The following is a 23,002-nucleotide window of genomic DNA, read 5'->3' on the forward strand; positions in this document are numbered from 1 at the left end:
TTGTTAAATCACAAGGAATCAGTAGACGTCTTAGTACATTTGGGTTCACATAATTAGTGTGGTGACGAAGACACTCTTGGTCCCAGGTTAGAATCTCAACTTAATCATCAGTGCCGAAAGGCAGGTACATCTAGCTGACGAGTGTCAAATAGGAAGGAACACACACGATGTATTCCACTGTTAGTGATAATGTGAATGTATTGCGGCCTGTGATGAGGATTACATCAAGAAAATCTAATGATGCACACAAATAACAACAGAAACTAATCAATTGCAGTCCTGAATTTCAACAACGGGAAATTACAGATCATTATATAATACGGAGTGCCGTCTCTGCTACATTTTCCATTACATAATTGTATTCTTTTCTCATTTATATCATCAGGTTTCATAGATGACCCATTAAGATGTTAATCCTAGTACCTCATTCATAAATTATTTCAGGAATCATTGATGGTGAAATCCTAGTAAAGGACTAAACTTTCGTCAGTAATAATTTGAGCATAATACACTGTCCATAAATGAAAATAGTTCAATCTGTACGCAAGTAATATTTACTGAAAAACACAATAATCTTTAGGAGATTACTGGCTTGATAATTATGTATACTTTGATTTTAAATGTCTATTGCTTGATTTTATGTTTGTCAAGTAACTTAAATTGAAGAATAATAGTTTGATAAAATACTTAGATTCAAAACCCATTAACAGTGAAACTATTTGGACAACTGTCCATACTTTTATGTATTTATTCAAGTTTTCAAAGGAATTACTTGTACAATATTGTTCACAAACTCTGAATCCTACCTTATTCTTCAAAATACACTATCCTTTGAATAAATATCTCCTCTTTGTTTCACTCAACAATTTTCGATAACAGTCACCATACTGAACTGCCATACGCTTGTTGATAACTTGTCAGCCGATAAGAGTATTTGTGCATAATAATAGAGAATGTAATCACTGAAAATAGTAACCGTAAATGGAGTAAAATTCTTGTGAATTTTATCAGTTCACGGAATCGGAAACATAGATTTCATTTCATATTACATTAAAAATAGCTAACGTAAAATTTTGAAAATCTCTTAGCTTATTACATTATTAAGCTATGTATGTTTACTAAATAAAACACTCTTGGCTATTAAATCCCTAAGTGGTGAAAATTGTACTGTTTTCTTTTACAATTGTACACTAAGAAGAACAATCAAGAGATGCTGAATTAATGACAGTAATTTCTTTCAGGAAAAGTTGACATCTCAAGTGAACACAAGGGTTTATGTAAACTTCAGGAAATGTCATTTTCTTTAGCTAAGTAAGTTACCATTGAGTCACCCCTTCTTTTGATTAAGCTACTTTATTACTGATATACCGTACGAATAGAATAACGGAAATAATATCAAGTATACTATTTATTCTTCAATAATATCAGCTTTACGTCTTCAGAAGCCTATCATGAAATTTTTTCATTCATAAATCTGAATAAACTGCTATGCTTGCTGTTCTTGCTTTACTCAAAGAAACTCATTAGTATGATAAATTTCATTCTTCAATAGAAGATTTTACTACGTTCATGGTTGAGAATAAACCTTCCTAACAATCTGAAACAAACACATAACCAAAGTTAGGAAAAAATATTTTTCCCAACCTTCTTCAGATGTTTTTTTATTGGATACATTTTATTCTATGATAGTGAGTCAATTAACAAGGAAGTTATGATTAAGAAAATGCTGATAAAATCCAAACAATGCTAATGACTAGAATTCATTGTGTTAATGTAGTGAACGGAACACGGGTGGGAACAATCGAATGTATTTGAGCACAAAATTACAGAATATCTCATTAAAATATGAGAACCATATAGTAAATAGTTAGTCTGCAAACGATCAATCAATCGTCTCAAGCTTGATCGTTCCTTCTACAAATATCAGTTCATCGTCTCTGATTATTATTGTTCATACGTTTTCATACCAATTCCGTCCCGTTTCCGTCCTCTCCTTATCGATCTTCTACTGAAATACATTCAATACTCGACCATCGTAATATACTACTTATGTGGATATAAGTAACCCACACCACAATAGTAAATAAACTAATCGTTATAAATATGTTTAGTTATAATGCTGATTTAATTGACTCGAATGTCAGCAATATTTAAAATCGACTTCCTTTTTCCAGTCATTTATGATAATGAGTCACATGTTAAGAAAGGATAGTCATATTAAATATATCTATCAGTCATAGACAGTTAATTTTATGATGTTGTGTATTTGTGCTTAATACGTGATGAATATAATGTTAAGTATTAATTATTTCAGTGCATACAAATCTGACCATTATTCTATGCAAATTATAGAAAAATTAGTCTATACAGTTATTTATTTTGGTTAGTTTCTGGTGTCAAATAAGTCCTTAAGCACACATATTCATGTTCTTACTAGTGTTGTGCATTTGATGGAGTAAGTACCAGTTATTCGACGTTATAAAAACCGTTGACAGTCTTTATCGGATAAGACAAATTTTTTTAAAGTCTGTTTTAATTTTCTTATTTACATCATGAAATCTGCTACAGTTTCGATTGTTAATTATAACAGCAGCGCTCTCATAATTACAACAATCTCTTAATATAGTTCTTCACAGTTTATAGTTGGTTTGCGTTAAAAGCTATGTTGAACTGAATAGTGTATTCAACTGACATATTGTTTATTTCCGGAAGGGGGTTTTGTGGAGATTTTAAAAATTTTATATAGTTGAGATTATGAATCAATTGAAGCTAGACCACTTTGGAAAACCTGGAAGCACTGGACAGCCGTTTCGTCCTATTGTGGGACTCCTTAGCAGTGCGCATCCACGATCATGATCTCAACTATATAATATTGTTTATTTCTTTATTTTCATAGTTGAAAGGGTGAGTCAATTGAAGCTAGACCACCATGGAAAACCTGGAAACACTGGACGGCCGTTTCGTCCTACTATGGGACTCCTCAGCAGTGTGCATCCACGATCCCGCCTCGCGAGATTCGAACCCCAGGACCTACTGGTCTCGCGCGAGTGCGGGATCATAGATGCGCACTGCTGTAGAGTCCCATAATAGGACGAAACGGCCATCTAGTGCTTCCAGGTTTTCCATGGTGGTCTAGCTTCAACTGACTCACGCTTTCAACTATGAAAATGTTAAATCTACACAAAACCCCTTCTGATATTTCTTTATTAACAGTTCTACCGGTCAAGCAAGACTTTATAGAAACTGTGTATATATAATTCACTTATTTTAAAATTATTATACAGTCTAGGTTAAGCCAATATAGTTTCAATTAAATTTTGTCTAATTAAAAATAATATTATGGGTCAAACTAAAAAAAATTATGATGAAATTACTTTTATTCTATTAAAAAAAGTCAATTTTTTTTATTATTTACGATAAATTATAATTTTTGTGTACATCACGTGTTATTTACCACCGATTTCAATTAACCATTCTATTCCATTTGTATGTGTAATCACGTAGTTTATTTTGCAATTTTATATATGGTATTTGTATTTCTGAAATAGTATCTACAATATCTAGGTTACATATATATGTACGATTTTGTTTGCAGTCATTTTTTTCTCTCTATAATCTTGATACACCATTAGTGTGTGTGTGTATAAATATATATATATATATATATATATATATATATATATATATACCCATGTATCAAATAGCCGCATAGGAACATACAACACAACCAACCACCCACCCACAAACACATACACACAAATATAAATACTTAAGTCCCCAGTTGGCCACATTTCACTAGTTTTTTTTACTTACTATTCATTATTGATTAAATTTCAATCGTCACACATTTATTCATATTCTAGGTCAGTTAATCAATAAGATTTTAGGTGGTATTAACCCTGGATTTTCATTTAAACTAAGTTATGTCACATTAACTTATTCGTATGAAAAGTAACTCTGTTTAAAAATGAAAAGTTATAAAGAAAAAAAAACAGATCAGAAATTAATAGTTAATAATTTCTGTAACCATGTAATTATGTTCTACTGGATAAAAATGTAAAGGGATTTTATATTTCCATAATTTTATTGAAACAGTTAATTTTAATAACCAAATAAAAAGATTGAATAATGCAGTTATATAAAAAAATTTTCTTAAGATCAACTTAAAATATTCAGTCGAATATTAAAAATTATTATCCAATAACTAGTAAAATTAACTTCGCCTGTAGCTCTTCTAGAGTTACTGCCCAGGACAGAGTTGAATGGAGAATACTGGTGAGTGGCCTATGCTCCTCCACTAGGGGTAACAGGCGTAAGTAAGTAAGTAAGTAAGTAAGTAACCAGTAAAATTCATAATACATATTTATTGTTGATACCTCTCAAATTATCTTTTATATATTTGAATAAGTTAGTAGAAACACATTAATTAAGATAATAATGAACAGTAATGATGAGTAAGTTGATCAAATGTAATGAATACTGTCAAAGACTCTGAAATAAAAATAATAAAAGTTGATTTCTGCTAATGGACAAGTTTATATTGATAGTTGAATTCATAAGTTGATGTAAGCTAGACCACCATTCAGAATTCGGAAACACTGGATGACCGTTTCATCCTGGTTTGGGATTTCTCAGCAATCTTCATACACGGTCGCACGTGGGACTCGAACCCAGGACCTTTAATCCCGGACTCTCTCCACCCGACAAGGATTGAACTCTAGTGATCACAGTTTTTCACTAGAAATTGAGGAAATCCATCTTGAAGCTAATTTATATTGATTCCATATCTTGTAGATCTAACTGAAATTATCTTATTGAGAACTTAAATCAGTTGCATAATTCTGTATTTATGTGTAAATTAAGCATTGTAATACATAACTATTAAACTGAATAGTCGAAAAAACCTGAAACTTGAAAACTCCATCCCTCTTCCAATAATTCCTTTTTGCTTTATTCTGTTTCATTTAATTCCAAATGGTTCGGGTTATCCCGTTGTTGATATTTTTTGACCGAAATTTGGTCAGTTTTAGTTAGTATATGAGCTTTCTATGCGAGTCGTCTCTATAGCCTTTATGATACGAGTTGATGTAAAATCCATGAGCTCAAGTTCCGGAGTGAGTATCAAGGCTGGCATGCAAGTACATCCAGATAACGATCTTTAATTAAGACGATACGTTTATCCTGGATTCTACTGCTATCCAGTATCCGTCCTTATATAAAAATATCCTTTCAGTTGGTTCGCAATCAATGAAAACATTTTCTTCAAAATGTAATTGTAAAACTAGATGTTTATTTATCTAAGATATTTGTAACCAAAAAACAGTTTCCACGATGATTATTTGGCTTAATCATGACATAAAAAACTTATCATAAGTAAAAGTTTGGTCGCAGCTAGCGATTGGCTGTAAGAAGGAAGCAACAGATAAATATGAGCCTCACAAATCTCATTCGATTTGTGTGAGGGCTGTGATACTGCCCAGGTGTCCAGACTGAAGCAGGTGGTTTTCTTAGGGGGCCACACCACGAGCCTTTGACCTGAAGGTCTAGTCCACAAGGCAGTGGAGCATCTTAAGGAGATGCAGTCCCATGGTAGCCGGTGACCAACGATTGGTTCATACGCCATTTGTTCCTTCAGGATACTGGAGCCCATGTGCACCATTGGTTTGGAATTAGGGTTTTCCAACTCCCCTAGGTGAACTTTCCATGTCCACCAACCCGGTTAAAGCGCCGGATATTCGCTTTTCGTCCTCTCAATTTCGTAAACAACACCCCCGCCACGAGAAGGCAGTGAGTAGGACTTCCCTGGTAGAGGCTATATATTCGCGTGGCCATGTGAGAGCATTTGGAGAGGAAGAGCAGACTCTCCCCACTCTCGGCCGCACCAGGGCATTTGGACATTTATTTTTATTTGGGACCTGTCAGCTGGATGTCTCTTCATCTGAGTGTTGTTGTTCGCAATTAGAATCGAATCCAGTATCTAACTGCTTTAAATGCCAACGCATTATTCTGTAATAGTATCAACAAAATGAAACTATGAACCCTTACAAATATTTACAACAGACTTTTTTTATTAGGTGAGTAACTAAAGTGAAAGCTTACTGACTTTCTTTATGATATAACTAGGAACAAAGCATATTAGGCGACAGTGCAATTAGTTTATTTGATAACTTACTGAAAATACTCAACAGTAAACTCTTGACTTTATTGGTGAAGTTTATCTCAATGAACAAAAACCTATGTTGGGATAAAGTTTTTATGACTGACTATAATCACATACCAGTGACGAATACAATCTATCTATGATATCGAATCGTGTGTATGGCAAACAGCTAATAAGAAGTAAGAAAAAACTTAATGTTACGTTTGAGTGCTCATTTTCTGACGAATCCGTTTGTATATTGTTCATGATTACAAGTCAAGCATATTTCATAAAAATTCTATGGTTTTATATGGAATCTCTCTTACGATTAAAAAACTATTGTGATGTGTTACCATTTATAGATTACATTTAACTAAGAGTATGCTACTCAGCTTTTCGTCTAATTTACATATACATTGTGATGGCCTCTGTCATAGTTTTCTACACGATTTATTAGTCCCAATAATAAAAGTACTCATTATCACTCATTCGGTCTATTATCTGTTTAAATGAACTTGATAAGGGATTTATTGTTAGTTCAATAGAATCGTATCAACACTGAGATTTTACAATATAGCACTTAATTACTACTAGTCACCAATAAATTAGCTTTTCAAGTACTCAATACAAAGGTACTAGGTCTCTCTACGGTATCATTAGGTCATTCATGACATTGAACAATGTTATCAATCCCGTCTTTACAATAAAAACTGGAATAACTGGCTAGAAAATATTAAGGTAAGAATACGTGTTTTACAATTGATGGTTACTTATAAACGATGAGTTCATTAAATTGTATCATATTAATTTAATTCACATGAGATTAATACAGTACATTAAAAATACAGACAATGAAGCTTTATTAGTTGTATGCAAAAATAATATACTAATGGTCTGAAGAGGTTACGAACTTCATCGACTATCTTTAGCAATATTTATGCGGTTGATCAACTATGGATCGTCAGAGAAGGAAAAGGTACGTGTAGGATGATTTGAAATACATATTGCATGAAAAAATGAAGTCGATAATTATACAAAGATGACGTTACTTGTTAACTATGTGACTGCCAACCTTTGGTTGCTATTAGGATTCATATAGTAATATGTGCAGATGTTTATTTAATGATTCATGTGGTTCGAATAATCCTACTGGGTAACCAATTCCGTATTTTGGACAATTGAACGTAGTACAGTTACACAAGACTACTACAGTTTATAGTGTGACTAATTTAGCTCAGCAACCAAGCAAAGAATTATGTCCCAGCTATTAAGTTACACTTCTCGTATGAGGGCTAGTGATACTAACCCGATTCCGAAATTGAAGAAAGATTCAAAGCGGAGGATTAACAATTGAAAGTCGATTGCCTTAACCTTTAAGTAACTGTTCCATACGGATGAAATACAATATCTAGTTTCACGTAGAAAACATTGTTCATAAAATATAAAGCTCATACTGTTAAACTACTGAAATAACAATATTCGTAGAATAACTCGTAAACACGTGCGTTGTATCCATTGCTTAGTATTTATCAAAGAAAAGGATAACTGTCGCCAAGGAAATCAGCGTACCTACGTTATAATGTCTTTAGTATCTACACACTCCGTTTACTGATGAAATGTCTCCATATTTGGTTTTCTCAAAAACAATAATCGGTATATATATATATATATATATATATATATATATATATATATATAAGCATAAATTATACTAATCATATTACAGGTTTCTAGAAGTCATTACAAATTCAAACAACACCATAATTGTGAGGTGTTTAAGTCAAGAGAAAAATTAAAATATTGTTTCTTTTCAAGAAACCAAGACAGGTTACAATTAACTCTAAATCAGTGGACTGGATTGTCCGTTTTACAGTTCTAGTTAGAGGAAAAATGAAGAGTGGTGAGGCAATCGGTATCTGTGCATTATGTATTTATAAAGCTTATATTATAGTTCACGTAGTAAATTGCAAATCAGAACAGATATAAAATATGAATATTACAGTTACATTGTAAGCTGAACTTAGCTAAATATGTATATGTAAGCTTCATTTTATTGGTACACCGCGAAAATTGTTCACAACCTCTATAAATAGGGATAAAATTGCAAATGAGAAGTAAATAGATTACTAATAACTGACAAACACACATTCTTCTGACCGATAAACGTACAAAATGGAGATGAAAAATGAAACAAAAAACAGATCGAAAAGGAAAAAAAACAAATCAAAGATTATTAAGAAATATAATTGAATAGTAAGTAAAGAAAACAATAAGGCAAGTAATTCAATTTTTGTGATAATAAAAGCATCATCATCACCGACATCATATACATGTGTCTATCATAGTTTTATAAATAAATAAACTTAAAAGTACGTATAACTCAATGACTTGGTTTGACGTTTTGGACCACTCGAGTTGGTGCATATACAACATACACTTCATAGCACAAAATGAAAATGCATTTACGTTAGAAATGAATCATCCATGTTACAACACCGGTAGGAAAATGAAAATCAGTGCGAGTAAGAAACTTAAAAAGCGGAGAAAACCATCATAAAGACAGGCAAAAAAAACATAGAAATCTGAAATAATTGATCTCATGTTTTTATGGTTTTGATGTTTGTTTTTTTATGTTTTTTTTTGTTTTGCTTATCTTAACATGAAATTAACGATAAGCAGGGCGTAGAAAAAAGAAAACGTAATTGTACACTCATTTCGACTGAGAATTGCACCATAGATTTACCAGTTACTATATCAGTAAATCATGAGGAACATAAGATTTAACAGATATACTCAGATTCGGACACGTTCTAATTCTAGATCCTGGTAAGATGAAACTATGGATTATTAACAGAAACGATACCAACAAAAAAATATATTAGGCAAGAGGAATATGATACCAAGAGGAAGAATCGATATGTGGAATAAAAAGTCTGGAATAATTTTGCGATTGAAAATTTTTTTTAAAAAAAAGAACAAGAATGTGTCTGTGAGTGATTGATTCTGAACCAGTTGTCTCCTTATACGGGAAAAAGGAAGGCTAAGTGTGGAGAAAAGTTTACACTAAATGCAAACTAATGATATACGAGTGAACAGAAGAACTGAGAAAGGAAAAAAACGATATCATAGTTGAAATTCTTTGTTAATGGAAAGAAGATAATGAATAATGCTTTAGAACGATAATGACAGTAAAAAAGAAAGTTAGTCTACACAAACAGACATAAACTACATAGCTGGGATGAGATTCCACTCTCAGTATGCATTATATATATATATATATATATATATCCGAAGAGTCAGTCAACCATAAGTAATATTGGATTCTGTACAAATGTACATCAGTACATAGTAGGAGAGGAAATCAACAAGAAGAGCAGAAAAGTCATAATGGTGCTATCAGTAACAGTAAAGAATAGATTATAACTAGAGTGTATGATTCGAGAAGGAATGAATTTGCAGCATAAAAAGTGAGCAGTAATATTGAAACTATACAGTATATTGTCATGCATCAGGTGACCCGTTAATGTGATCCGATAATGTATTGCATAATGTTGTATTAGTAGTAATAGTACTGGTATTATTGGAAGCATTTCTTCTTGGCGGTAATGGCGGTGCTGTTTCAGCAATATTACACTCAGTGGTGGTATTAATAGTAGTCGTATCTGGACTTAATGTAACTGATTGAAAAAAATTCGAATGCTTAGGAGAAGACTCATCGGGAGATCGACTGTAGGTGACAGGATTTGTTGCTGCAGTCGAACGAACAGAGTAGTTTAACTTCGGAGGTAAAGGAGGTGGCGGTGGTGGTGGGGGTGGGAAACACTTACAATTTTCAATAGTTGAAAAGAAAATACATGAAGTATTTGATGAATGAAGAGATGGCGGAGTAGGTATTCTGTGGAGAGTTGATCCAGTGGAATTCGGGGTTTTAGAATGTTTCCAACAATTACAAATTTGACGACCTTGTCTAGGCGGTAATGGTGGAGGTGGTGGTTGATGTGAACAACCAACACATGAAGAAGGATAAGGGGTTGATGGCGGCGACAACCCAGCAGTAGCAGAGTAAGCGGTTGTTACACTAATCATCGAATTTGTTGCTTGATGACTAGGAGAAATTATCGGAGAAATGACATGACTGTCAGACATACTGTGTTGATGTTTGGCGCCTAAGAAAAAAAAGTGAAAAACAATAATAAAACTTTCTGAACATTAGGATATCGCAAATTCTAGGACAAATGTAAGCTGATCACATTTGCCACAAAACAATAGCATGATGAGATGAAATTAATAAGATGAATAACAATGTAACAAAAACGAAATCGTCAGAGTGATTGACTACTTTGTTTTTTCTTACATGATATCAATACGAACGTCAAAACAGTTCTTCTGTTCGGAGCTGAAACGAGGAGAACTACGATCATCATCAAAATGTATAAGTATTTATAAACAATCGTCTACTCAAGATACTCAATGTTCATTGACAGGATACCATCAGTAACAGCCTACTATGAGAGAGGACAAACGATCTCCCGATTGAAGAGAAAGTTAGGAAAAGACGTTAGAGGTGGATAGGACATAACGTTGCGAAAATTATCAAACTGCATCACCAGGCAAGTCCTAACTTGTAATCCTGAAAGGAAATTGAATAGATGAAGACCAAGAAACACACTGAGTCGAGAATTGGAAGCAGACATGAAAAGGATGAATAGCAACGGGAAATGATTGTTCATGACAGAGTTCGATGGAGAATGCTGCTGGGTGGTCTATGTTCCTCCACGAGAGGCAACGGGCATAAGTAAATAAGTAAGCAATATGATGATAAAAACTAAACACTGAGAATATGATATAAGAAAAGATAATCAAAAGGTATGTGTATAACGGAATACTGAGAGTTAGATCTACAGGAAGATAAACAATAAATGCATCTGCTCCACTATGACTGATTATGAGCTGTAACATTCAAAGTTTTCAACCATTATTAATACTGAAAACCTAACCAAATAATATTTCAAGTAAAGTAGACGTAGTATGTATTTTACATGTACATTTTAGCAAATAATTTTCTACCAATACTAAACAATCATTAACATTCGTTATCAACATTTCTAAAACAAAACTCATGATCTTTTACCCTTTTTTCATACAGATCGACTTCATCAATTGAGAATTACCATGTGACATATGTGACAACGTTTTATTAATGAAACCGTTTAACTCAAATGCAAATTACTTATAATCATAAATAAGCAGTTGAGATGATGCCCGACCGTTGCTGCTACCCTGACGTGGTGGTCGGGCTTGCCTATCGTGATGATCCAATCGAGCTATGCTGGCTGGAACAATCGCTCCTCAAGGTCCTACCATGCCAGACAGGTCGGTTGAAGAGCGGTGAGACTAAAAGCAGCAATCCCAAGGTTCGAAGGCGAAGTCGTACTGCTGACTGTACAGAGGTGTGACGGCAGTAAGGTGTTTCCTTCAGACAACCAGCATGACAGCGATGCTGCCTTCTCACAAGGAGGGGTGGGGTTAGAAAAGGTCGACCCTAAAAATGCACACCTCGCCTTATCCCACGGATTTCCGTCTCCGGCGGTAAGGACCTTTGAAGAACGGAGCTAACACGTCAAAAATCCCCCACAAAAAGGCCGTGCGTGACCGGCCTCAAGCAGTTGTCCCTTGGGCACTGCGGTCACGCTCCCAGGTCGTTATGACCAACACTAATCCAACTTCTTTTTCAGGTCCCTCAAGAAATACCTTTCCACGGTGTGGGCAGCCGGGAAGTGATACTAGCCCTCATACCCATAACTGCACACGAGACCAAGTTGATCACTTTCAAATCCTTCCTACACCTAATAACTCTGTTATCTCCACGACTAACCCTTCCCACGCCCTTTTATCACCTCGCACCGCTAGGGCAAACGATTCGAGTACACGGAACGTTGTTCCTGGTCTCCTGAAACCACGCTCTAAACTACATGTAGGAACTTTTAATGTCCGAACATTGTGCCAAATAGGACAACAGGCTTCCTTAGCTAGGACTTTAGAATCTTACACCATCGATGTGTGCTGCGTCTCCGAAACGCGCATACAAGATCCGAGTAGTGTCATTCATTTGACCTCACCTAATCAAAATAAAGGTTCATCTCGATACACGTTTCGTGTATCTGGAAGCCCTGATGCTGCTTTCCGTGGCCTCGCTGGAGTAGGTATAGCATTAAGTCCTAGGGCAGAACTAGCTCTTTTAGACTGGATCCCAGTAGACAGTCGTCTATGCGCTGTCCGACTAAACGGATCAGCAAGGACCCGGGAAGATAGGGAAACTCGTCGTTGTCTCTTCGTCGTCTCTGCCTACTCTCCCACTGACTGCAGCTCAGATGATATAAAAGATGAGTTCTACAGGAAACTTTTTGACCTTCTCCGAAAAGCTAGGCGTTCTGATGTAGTAATAGTAGCAGGTGACTTTAATGCTCAAGTAGGTAAACTAAGTGAAAGGGAAAGACACTTGGGTGGATCTTATGGTGTCATGGCGAAAAGAACAGATAATGGCGACCGTCTGTTGCAGCTGTGCCCAGATAACCGCCTATTTCTTGCAAATACTAACTTTAAGCATAAGGAAAAACATCTTTTGACATGGCGACCCCCGAATTCGTCCCAACGTTGGACCCAATTAGATCACATCGCTATCAGCTACCGATAGGGGAGCTCGATAGAAGACTGTCGATCGTTCTAGGGCACATGTTTAGACTCAGATCATGCTCTAGTGCGAGCGCGTATCTGTCTGCGTCTTACTGGACGTAGGAAAGACACTGCAGGGAAGCCTCTAAGGGTTTTACTTAATGATAAGCAAGCTAAGAATATATTTCAGGAACAACTGGAAAAACAGTTAGGCAGCCATGTAAGTTATGCCCACTCCGAAGCAGCGTGGAATGACATCCGAAAAGCTGTGGAAACAGCAGTGATATCCGCTAGTAAGGTAAGCCATAAGGTTAGGGAGAAACAATGGATCTCGGCAGCATCTACCGCACTGATAGGTGCTCGAAAATTCATTCCACCTGGCTCTGAACATAACGAAGAGCGGAGTCAACTTAAGCGCAGGCTAATAAGAAGCCTACGTAATGATCGTGAACAGTGGTGGGTAGCGAAAGCAAGAGAGATGGAAAAGGCAGCGGCAATAGGTAACAGTAGGCAGCTATTCAGACTCGTTAAAGAAACCGGTATTAGGAACCCAAGTATCAGTGAAACCATCTCAGATAAAGATGGGCATATCATTCATTCTTAATCCAGGAGATTGGATCGATGGGCAGAACACTTTAGGGATCAGTTCAACTGGCCTTCAGCAACACTTCAATTACCCACGATCCCCAGTCGTCCTGAATGGCAAATTGATGTAAGTCCTCCAACCCTCTGCGAGGTTGAAAAAGCTATAGGAAATCTGAAGCGAGGGAGAGCAGCAGGCCCTGACAGGTTGACCCCTGAAATTTTTAAGGATGGTGGTCCAGTACTAGCAACGAGATTGACTGAGGTCTTAGGTAGAATCTGGGAACTGGACGTAATTCCATCTGACTGGTCCCAATCACTGATTGTGCCAGTCTATAAGAAAGGACAAAAGTCCTCCTATGACAATCACAGAGGGATCAGTTTGACTAATATAGTGTCTAAAATATTAGCTTCAATAATACTAGGTCGCCTAACCAAAGCTCTTGAAGAGCAGACTAGAGAAAACCAGGCTGGTTTCCGACCTGGACGTGGCTATTTAGACCAGATATTCACCCTACGTCAGGTCCTAGAACATAGACATACATTCAGACGTCCCACAATCGTAGTATTTCTTGACCTTAAGGCGGCATTTGACTCCGTGGATCGTGAGGTTCTATGGCAGTGTTTGTCAGTGAAAGGAGTACCAAAGAAGTACATTAACCTCATAAAGGCTCTCTACTCGAACACAACTGGTCGAGTTAGAGCCTATGGCGAACTGTCATCAGAACTGATTACCTCAAGTGGTGTTCGTCAGGGCTGTCCACTCTCCCCATTCTTGTTTAACTTTGTCATTGGCATACTTTTAGAGATAGCACTTTCATCAGCTAAACCTCCAGGAGTTGAACTTTTACCGGGAGGCCCACTTGTTGACTTAGAATACGCCGACGACATAGTTTTACTTGGTGAAGACGCTGACAACATGCAGAGTCTTCTGACCACTATAAGCAACTATGCAGGCATGTTCGGAATGCGATTCTCTCCCTCGAAGTGCAAAATGTTACTTCAGGATTGGGTTGCATCGACACCTGAACTAATGATAGGGAGTGAAGTAGTTGAGCGTGTAGACCACTTCACTTATCTTGGGAGTCTCATCAGCCCTTGTGGTCTGGTGTGTGACGAAATCCCAGCACGAATACAGAAGGCTCGTCTAGCTTTCGCCAAATTGCGTCATTTATGGCGTAGGCCAGATATCCGTCTAGCAACCAAAGGACGGGTTTACTGTGCAGCAGTTCGTTCCGTCCTACTTTATGGCAGTGAAACATGGCCGATAAGAGTAGAAGATATTCGTAGGCTACTAGTATTTGATCACAGGTGTCTTCGAAGCATTGCTCGTATATCCTGGGACCACCGGGTAAGTAATGCAGTTGTTAGGAAACGAGTACTAGGTAAGGATGGCAAATCGATTGATGAAGTAGTGAAACTTCATCAGTTGAGATGACTGGGACATGTGTTACGTATGCCCAACCACCGACTGCCCAGACGTGCAATGTTTCATGGTGTAGGAGTAGGTTGGAAGAAAGCTAGGGGTGGTCAGACCAAAACGTGGCACAAATCAATGAAGTCACTGACAATTGGACTGAGCCATGTTGGTAGGTGTAGACTACCTGGTTGGGATTCGCGAGATAATAGAAATCGATGGTTAGAGACCTTGAATGACATGGCTCAAAATCGTTTGCAATGGCGAAGGTGCATCCACTCCTTGTGTTCTACCAACTTCTAATCTTCTGAATTCTTCATGTCCCTATCCTTTTTCTCTCTCCAAATTTATTTCACTGTACTATACTCCTTCAATAATTTCTTCAAACCCTAATCTTTTGGATTTCTGATTATACTCCTACTACTTCTACCACTATGGGATTTGAATCGACAACTGCATTTCTGTGCTAATGTGGTATGGTAACTCGAACTGATGTACGTACGTACGAAGTTCTACGTTGTGACTGACTGACTGACACTGAAAAATTAAGAGATTAGCATATTGTGCAACATATAATATTTATTTTTAATCAGTAGCATGCTATATAATCAAGAATGATTACACACTAGTTCTTTTATGATATAAGACCGGGAAGTTTAGATTTTAAAGAAAAACGAACACAAGAGTTTCTCAACTGAAACTTAATTAAATACTTATCTACTATAATATATTAAATTCACTCAATATTAATCTACTTAAGTGTTATTAGATAGTAAATGTCGAGTCGTAAGTGAAAATAGTAAAACTGTCGATGGTTTTGTGAACGCATCATTGATTGAGAAACCTAGGGGTTACGTAATATCTGTTTAACTTCTGTTAATATTGACGTGCTGCCGTGACACTTATAGAGAAGGGTTGATAAAATACAGTATTGCACAGATCCCCTTTGCATATTAATGATTATAAGGAGGGGGGTAGTATGCAAATAATCACGGCATATCTAATCAATAATAAATCGTGTTTATTGAACACTTGAATCGGTCTTTTGATGTACGCATCAAATTGTATACCAGTACAGGTTTGAAGAGTAAAACGCTTGAAAAATATTCATGCACTACTACCATTTGCAGATTATAAAGCGTGTGAGAAAAACAAAACTTGAACTAATACATTAAACGTTAGTTCTGATTTTCCAAAAAAATTAGATATATAGCTCGTTATAGTCACTGGAGAAAGATTAATGCATGCACGTTATCTCTCTATACTAAGAAATTATTTTGTAGTTAAGGAAAAGTTCGCTTCATCTTTATTTCATTGATTAACTTTTACAACTTATCATAATAAAACACTACAACATGCCGACACAACTGTTTATCATCATCACCATCGTCATCATCTAGGTAAGTTTTATTATTGTCAGCAATTTTAACACAACAACAATTTAGTTACTATGATACATAATTATAGGCATACAAATATAAGTTAATGAATATTATAAATTATACACATACCTGATACAGCTGTATTGGATATATGTGAAGATACAGAAAATGCATTTGGAATACGTAAATATTTACGTTCTTGTATTTCACCATGAGAGTGTTTACTACTATTATTATCGTTATTAATAAAAGTTACACCGATTTGTGATGATGGTGACGACGACGAAGGATGATGACTAGATTTCTTTAATGAATTTTTATGTTCATTTGTACTATCGGTAGAAACATTGGTAGTGAATGATGTAGACGACGATGATAACAATAGTAGTGATTTATTAACATTACTATTATCGGCATTAGCAGTATTATTAGGTGAATTGAGTAAATTATTAAATTGAAGTACAGACGGTACTGATATACGTTCTTTTAATGGAGCATTACTGAGTAATTGTGCAGCTTGTATTTCTTCTTTAGTCATACGACGTTCCTATGAAAAACAGTATTATAATAATTAATTAATTATAAGTATGAAACCAGAAAGATCTAGTCAAAAAGATTACAAAAAAGTAAAACAGACAATATCCAGGAGAAAAGCAGCTTCATGGAGGAACATCCTTGCTACTAATGTTTATAAAAGATTAACAATACAACTTTATAAAAGCTTGGATAAGCTCCAACTCACCTATTTACTGATTTTACAAAACTGGTATTTTCTTATCAACTGTTATATGCAGACGAGAATAATGGATGATAACTGTTGGGATCCATTTATGGATTAATATTATACGTATATTCTTATTGTATAACTACATTATGTATCTCTATATTCCTCTTATTTTAAGCTTTATTTTGACCTATAGACTATTATGATACGATTTACTATTCTTAAGTTATACTCAGTTTATTAATTACAGACTCCCACGTTTACAGTCACTTTTTGGCTTGATCTTGTACAGATGTTATTTTCTATTATATGGTGTAATTTGGTCCGTTTGGCTAGAATGTGAACCAGGTATGGGTAAAATAAATGATTCGCATAGTGGAAGCTGGTATTGGTGTTCCGTACTCAACTAAAAGGGCTAGAAGGACAAAGGACCAATAAGGGTACTAGGCGGCTCATACTGGTCGATACGTCATTGGGTTGGCATAGTGCTAAAATTGCATAAGTCGTATTCCGAATGGCGAATAAGTCACGTTATAAGTAACCGGGTTCAAGACACAACATTAACAACTGAAAAATTGGAAATGAAATTACCGTCATATATATATATATATATATATATATATATATATATATATATATATATATATAGAATGAAATACTGGGTATTCCTGACTTTCTTCAGTGAATTCCTGAACCCATATAAAGCTGTTGAGGACGTTAGGTCCCCAGAACTCACTTGGATAAGATCCTAATTTTGAAATCTTATTCTGAAAATTTGAATTTCATGTTTTCGCGCCAAGAGACGTTTAGTTGACCTACAGCTTACATTTCCCACTCAGCAATCCTTGACTGTCACTGGTTGACGGATTTTCTTAGTACGCTATTTTGTGGCTCTCCAAAGGGAGTTTCTATCATTGTTTAAATAAGCTTGGTGTGTGTGCTTAGTGACTTCGTGTTTTCTGGGTAATTGTAGAACACATTCTCTACGCCTCATCAAGACTTCTTGATCTAGTTAGCACGGCCAGGGACAATGGATCAGAATAGCCTATCTTGTCAGTGTGTCTTTGACCTTCGTTCCGTTTACTGATTAAGGTGAACTCGTAATAGCAGCAAGCATATCAAAAGCAAACAATCATTAAAAACGTGGATACCCTGTACAATCAGTTCATCATGGTATGGAACTACTTAGAAGTGAGCATCATATATATATATATAAGACTATCCAGTGTCTAAATAAACGTGATCAGATTGATATATAGACCCGCTAACCTCATATAAGACATCTCCGATTGGTCTGCATGATATGATCGATAAGAAAAGTTGATGAATCTCTCGAAAAATTCTTTAAGATGGAAAGAAAAAAAGTATTTCAAGGCATAACAATTAAATATTATAAAGGCATTAGGAAATGTGATACATTTCAAGACATTTACCTCAGGTATAATTGGTTCATTCATCGTTTCAGTATCTCTTGGTTCATAAGACTCAGACAACTGATACATTTTGCTTTCAAATTCTGCCTCAGACGAAACGCCAGCCAGTTCAAATGGATCAACATGTTCTAGAAATTCCTAGTAGAAAAATTGTGAAAACAATTGTGGGATGGTTTTTTTTTTCAATATTTGCATACTAATATATATATATATATATATAGCCTTTAACAAAGAAGTACTCACTTGTTTCGTACAAAAAAATGTAACAGTTGGTGACCAACTACTTTCATTAAAATTGGCATCAATCGGAAACCAATTTCCTAGATGCTTTGAAATATTGAACACTTAAGTAATATGGAATATAGGACCAAGAATCTAATCAATGGGAGATACAATCAAAATAAAGTAAACAATGACAGCTTAAATGTCGACAATAACCAATAAAGATCGAGGTCTACAGGACAAGGTGTGGAGAAATTCGAACACTTCACGTCTACCTGAAGTTTGCGCTGATGATGTCGTTCAGAATAACGATGAAAGCTTCACGACCGAATCATACAGCTAAGAGAACAAAGCTTAACCAAAATCATCCATCTGAGCTACAAATCTTCACCATCTCAGTATCAACCCCAAGAAGAATATTTTCACAGTTTGTACACGTCTGTTCAAAATAGTATCATTTACCAATCTTATCATTCAATAACAAGTACAACGTCAATGAACGTATATATTAGCGTGATTCATGATATATGCCTGGATTTAAAACAAGGAAAATCAGATAAAAATATGTTCTTATGAACATTAATTTTAAAGCCGAAGAAATCTAGGCAATGATTTTTTTTCACCCTATAAGCATTTTTCATGAAGGCTTCATTTAAGTTTGAATAAAACTACGATTAAATATAACCCATTCCGACGATGTAACATAAATTTATTTAAGTTTAAAGCACCACCAAAAGGTTGCTTAGGGAAAACACAATCAAACATTGATTTTTATTTATGTAAAATATGGTGAAGCCTGAGGTAACCCAAAGGGAATAACAGACGAATATACAACCGATTGCGTTTGTCTACTTTCATTGGATTCTTTGTTGTTGTTTTTTTCTAAGTAAAAAAGTGAACGATTTAAAACATTGTTATTTAAATCTATAGCTTTTTAAGGATTGCAAAAGTGAATTACTGTTCGACAAAAACAAACGACAATTGCAATCAAATTAATGAAATAACATAGTATACTGTTATAGTTTTTAAAAAAGGGTCAACATAAACCACCATTTACAAAGATAGAAGGAATTAATTTGTCGTCAGGATGTGTTACATCATATCTTAATGTTTCAATCATCATTAAATCTTAAACAATGTAAAGTTGATTTATTAAATACGAAGTTTCTGTTTGATTGGAAATAAATGAAATATATGAATCCCATGGTTTTGGATCTTGACGCGAAATTTATTTGGTATTTTAGCTGGTGTTAGTTCACGATGAAAACCCTAAATTTAATTCCTAATCGTAACCCTCAACTGTAAACCACAATTCTAATTCCTTACACTGATTTATAACCATCATTTAGTCCTAACTAGTATGTGAACATTTTGAAGGTCACTTTAGCGTCGCTCAAAGGTCATCTATAGATTATAATCTCACCAACAAATCCATTTCGATAATGATATGTAAAGAAATAGTACTGGAAATGAATAGGAAAAAGACAGAGATCAGTGGACACACAATCTTTTTCTTTCGGAATTACATTCATTTTCAAAAATAAAAATAACAAACTTTGACTTACTCGTACATTATCATCAACATTATATGTATATGGAATACGTTGAAATGCTAAATAACGTTCAACAATATCAGCTAATTGACGGTGTTTCCAACAATTAATCATTACATTACCAGCATCATTTATAATTGTATCTGGATGACGTAAATCTAAGTGTATTAGACGTGTTATTACTCCAGCAGCTATATAAGGAACACATGGATGACATAATTCACCAGACGCATGTTGTTTTTCTAGTACACGTATACGGCGTTCATGTGATTTACTTGTTCCAGTTGAAAATGGTAAACCGAAACCAGCAAAATGATTACTTGAATTATTGTTACTAGTAGTATTGCTAGTATTATTATTATGAATAGAATGATTCGCTGATAGATTTGAATCGATCATTGGATTGTTTTGATGTGATAACGATGATGAGCTTGAAGAGGATGTTCGTTGACATTTAGGATTGTGAATACTTTCACGTCTTAAACGATCAACTATCTCACGATAATGTCGCATTCGACGAATAGCCTAAATCATTATTATTTGAACAAAAAAAGAGTGAATTGAAGATAAAAACATATTATTGTTGTAAGATAGTTAACAAGAAGCTGATTTAGTAAATAGGAAATAATTAGCATAGTATTAACATATGATTAAAGGCAGAATCTAAGCACCAGATTTTTTCTATATTGTCAACTTATTTACAAGTTTGAATAGTCCTGCAATCATACTGAATCTGAAAAGGTTATACCGACAATTTTCGAGTACAACAATAAATAAGGAATCGCTTTTAAATGCCATCAAAATTTTATGAATCCCAAGTTAAATCATACAATCAGGAAGCACATAAAATTGTCAGTATGAGGTTGCAGAGGTGGAATTTCATTTAAATCATAAACCGATCTAAATAAAACCACTATTGGAAATCTAGAAGCACCGACTGACAGTTTCATCCTAGTATAGGACTCCTCAGTAGTGGACACTTACGGTCCGACACATAGTAATCGAACAAAAGACCATCGATTTCGCTAGCTAACATCTAGACTAAGAAGCCGGTATCCAATAGTGTATTTGACAAACATTGCTATAATAAAGGAACCAACTGAGCCACATATTAGGGATTCAAGTGTTTACAATATTGATTCCACTCAATCTGCATGCACAATGAGATCAACAAGTGAGAAACTATAATGTATGAAGTCAACCAACCGAAAGATGAGACTATGATTCATTGAAACCTACATTGTACAACAATCGGACTTTACTGAAATCCGAAAAATTTTGATTACTGAACTACGATACTTCTTAGCTTACATTATAAACATTGTGTCACGTAATTATTTACAACAGAAGAGGAAGATTACATTAAATGGTTCAATTGTTCTTTTCAAAAGCAAACAAACAACAGGTTAAATAAAAAAATATATCTATTGTTGCTGGATAATACAAAGCACACGATATATATATATATATATATATATATATATATATATATATATATAATTGATTACCTGAAATGACTTTCTCAAACGATATACAGATGCACTAATCAATGCTGACTTGGCTTCCTGACTTCCTTGTAAATTATTCATATGCTCCATTATTAACATCAAGTCGATAACGCGTTGAATGCCAACTATTCGATCATCTGGGTGTGCTTCACTAAGTATTGAATAGATTAGCCAACTGCGAAACTATATACCATTGGTTTTAAGAAAAGGGGATGGATACGAAAATATAATAATAGTATTTGTTATTATCATCAACATTATAATAATGGAGTAAAATGAATTAACTAGTGTTTCAATTGTAAAGCAATGGGCCCCTAGAGCACTAGTACGGCCGAGAGTGAGGAGAGTCCACACTTCCTCTCGAGACGCTCTCAACTACTATATACCCACTGCCAGATAAGTCCTACTCACGGCCTTATCATGTAAGGGGTTTGTTTGCGAGATTTAGAGGACGAAAAGCAAGTGTCCGACACTTTAAACGGGTTGGTGGACACGAAGGATCCATCTGGGTGAGTTGGAAAACCCTGATTACAAACCAATGGTGTACATGGGCTTTAGAATCCTGAGGGAACAAATAACGTATGAACCTATTGTTGGTCACTGGCTACAATGGGACTGCATCTCCTTACATTGTTCCACTGATTTGTCGATAGGACCTGTAGGTCAAAGACTCAGGATTCAGCTCCGTAAGAAAATCACCTACTTGGTTTTGGGCACCCGGACAGTATAGTATTCCAGTCCTCATACAAAACAATCGGTTTGTGCGGTACATGTACATTTTTTTCCTTTTTGTACCGATGTTTATGTGTTTAAATAAATAAAGCAAATCATTCTAAAACTAAATTTTGCTATTTATTATTTTATTTAAACGCATAAATATTGGTACAAAGAAGCACCGGATACATATGCGCCGCACAAAACTCATTCGATTTGTGTGAGGGCTACGATACTGCCCAGGTGTCCGAACTGAAGCACGAAAAACATAAAATGAAATTTATTCGTGACTTCGTGGCATAATTAATCCATCGACTTAATTTACCTGACCTACCAACTGAGAAATTGTAAACTCGCTGGTAAATGGCAGCACAACGACTGCTATCTGTGTTTGGAAAAAGCCCTTAAATCAGAAGTTATCACACAAAATCCATTAATTGTTTAAATTCATTTAGTATTGTTTGTTTGAATCTTACCATCGGTGTTAGGACTGCAACTGGTCAGTCTCTAATTGGCATGTGTGCATACTGTGCGTATTGCCTCGATATAGCCTTAATTCACAAGCATGGGTAAGCAGAGATGGATAGTGGCTAGCAGTGGAATCCAGGACGCGCGTCTCGACCTATATGGGACTCGATCAGCTTGGATGTACCTTG

The 23,002-nt window shown here is 35.3% G+C and overlaps 4 protein-coding genes across 4 annotated transcripts in view; all 4 read right to left on the reverse strand.

Annotated features, from left to right (window-relative positions):
* Positions 1-9,514: 9,514 nt before the first annotated feature.
* Smp_071920 (hypothetical protein) lies at positions 9,515-10,285 on the reverse strand (the record flags this gene model as incomplete). The annotated part of the gene is made up of 1 exon (XM_018795987.1): positions 9,515-10,285. One exon carries the CDS (start codon positions 10,283-10,285, stop codon positions 9,641-9,643), a length of 645 nt encoding a protein of 214 aa, XP_018646940.1. The 3' UTR covers positions 9,515-9,640.
* Positions 10,286-16,292: 6,007 nt separating this feature from the next.
* On the reverse strand, positions 16,293-16,730 carry Smp_177860 (hypothetical protein; the record flags this gene model as incomplete). The annotated part of the gene is made up of 1 exon (XM_018795998.1): positions 16,293-16,730. One exon carries the CDS (start codon positions 16,728-16,730, stop codon positions 16,293-16,295), a length of 438 nt encoding a protein of 145 aa, XP_018646941.1.
* Positions 16,731-16,795: 65 nt separating this feature from the next.
* Smp_177870 (hypothetical protein) lies at positions 16,796-18,487 on the reverse strand (the record flags this gene model as incomplete). The annotated part of the gene is made up of 2 exons (XM_018796009.1): positions 16,796-16,870; positions 18,350-18,487. Coding segments are annotated over 2 exons (213 nt in total), but the record flags the coding sequence as incomplete, so codon positions are not given.
* Positions 18,488-19,971: 1,484 nt separating this feature from the next.
* Smp_199010 (ras GTP exchange factor, son of sevenless,putative) overlaps positions 19,972-23,002 on the reverse strand; it is a gene marked incomplete at both ends in the record, with an annotated part of 41,906 nt that continues 38,875 nt past the window's right edge. Inside the window, 2 exons of the mRNA XM_018796020.1 lie at positions 19,972-20,649; positions 21,633-21,815. Coding sequence (XP_018646943.1) covers positions 19,972-20,649; positions 21,633-21,815 — 861 coding nt within the window. The remainder of the gene's footprint in view (positions 20,650-21,632; positions 21,816-23,002) is intronic.

The sequence above is a fragment of the Schistosoma mansoni genome, assembly GCF_000237925.1.
Source record: "Schistosoma mansoni, WGS project CABG00000000 data, supercontig 0177, strain Puerto Rico, whole genome shotgun sequence".
NCBI classification, from domain to species: domain Eukaryota; kingdom Metazoa; phylum Platyhelminthes; class Trematoda; order Strigeidida; family Schistosomatidae; genus Schistosoma; species Schistosoma mansoni.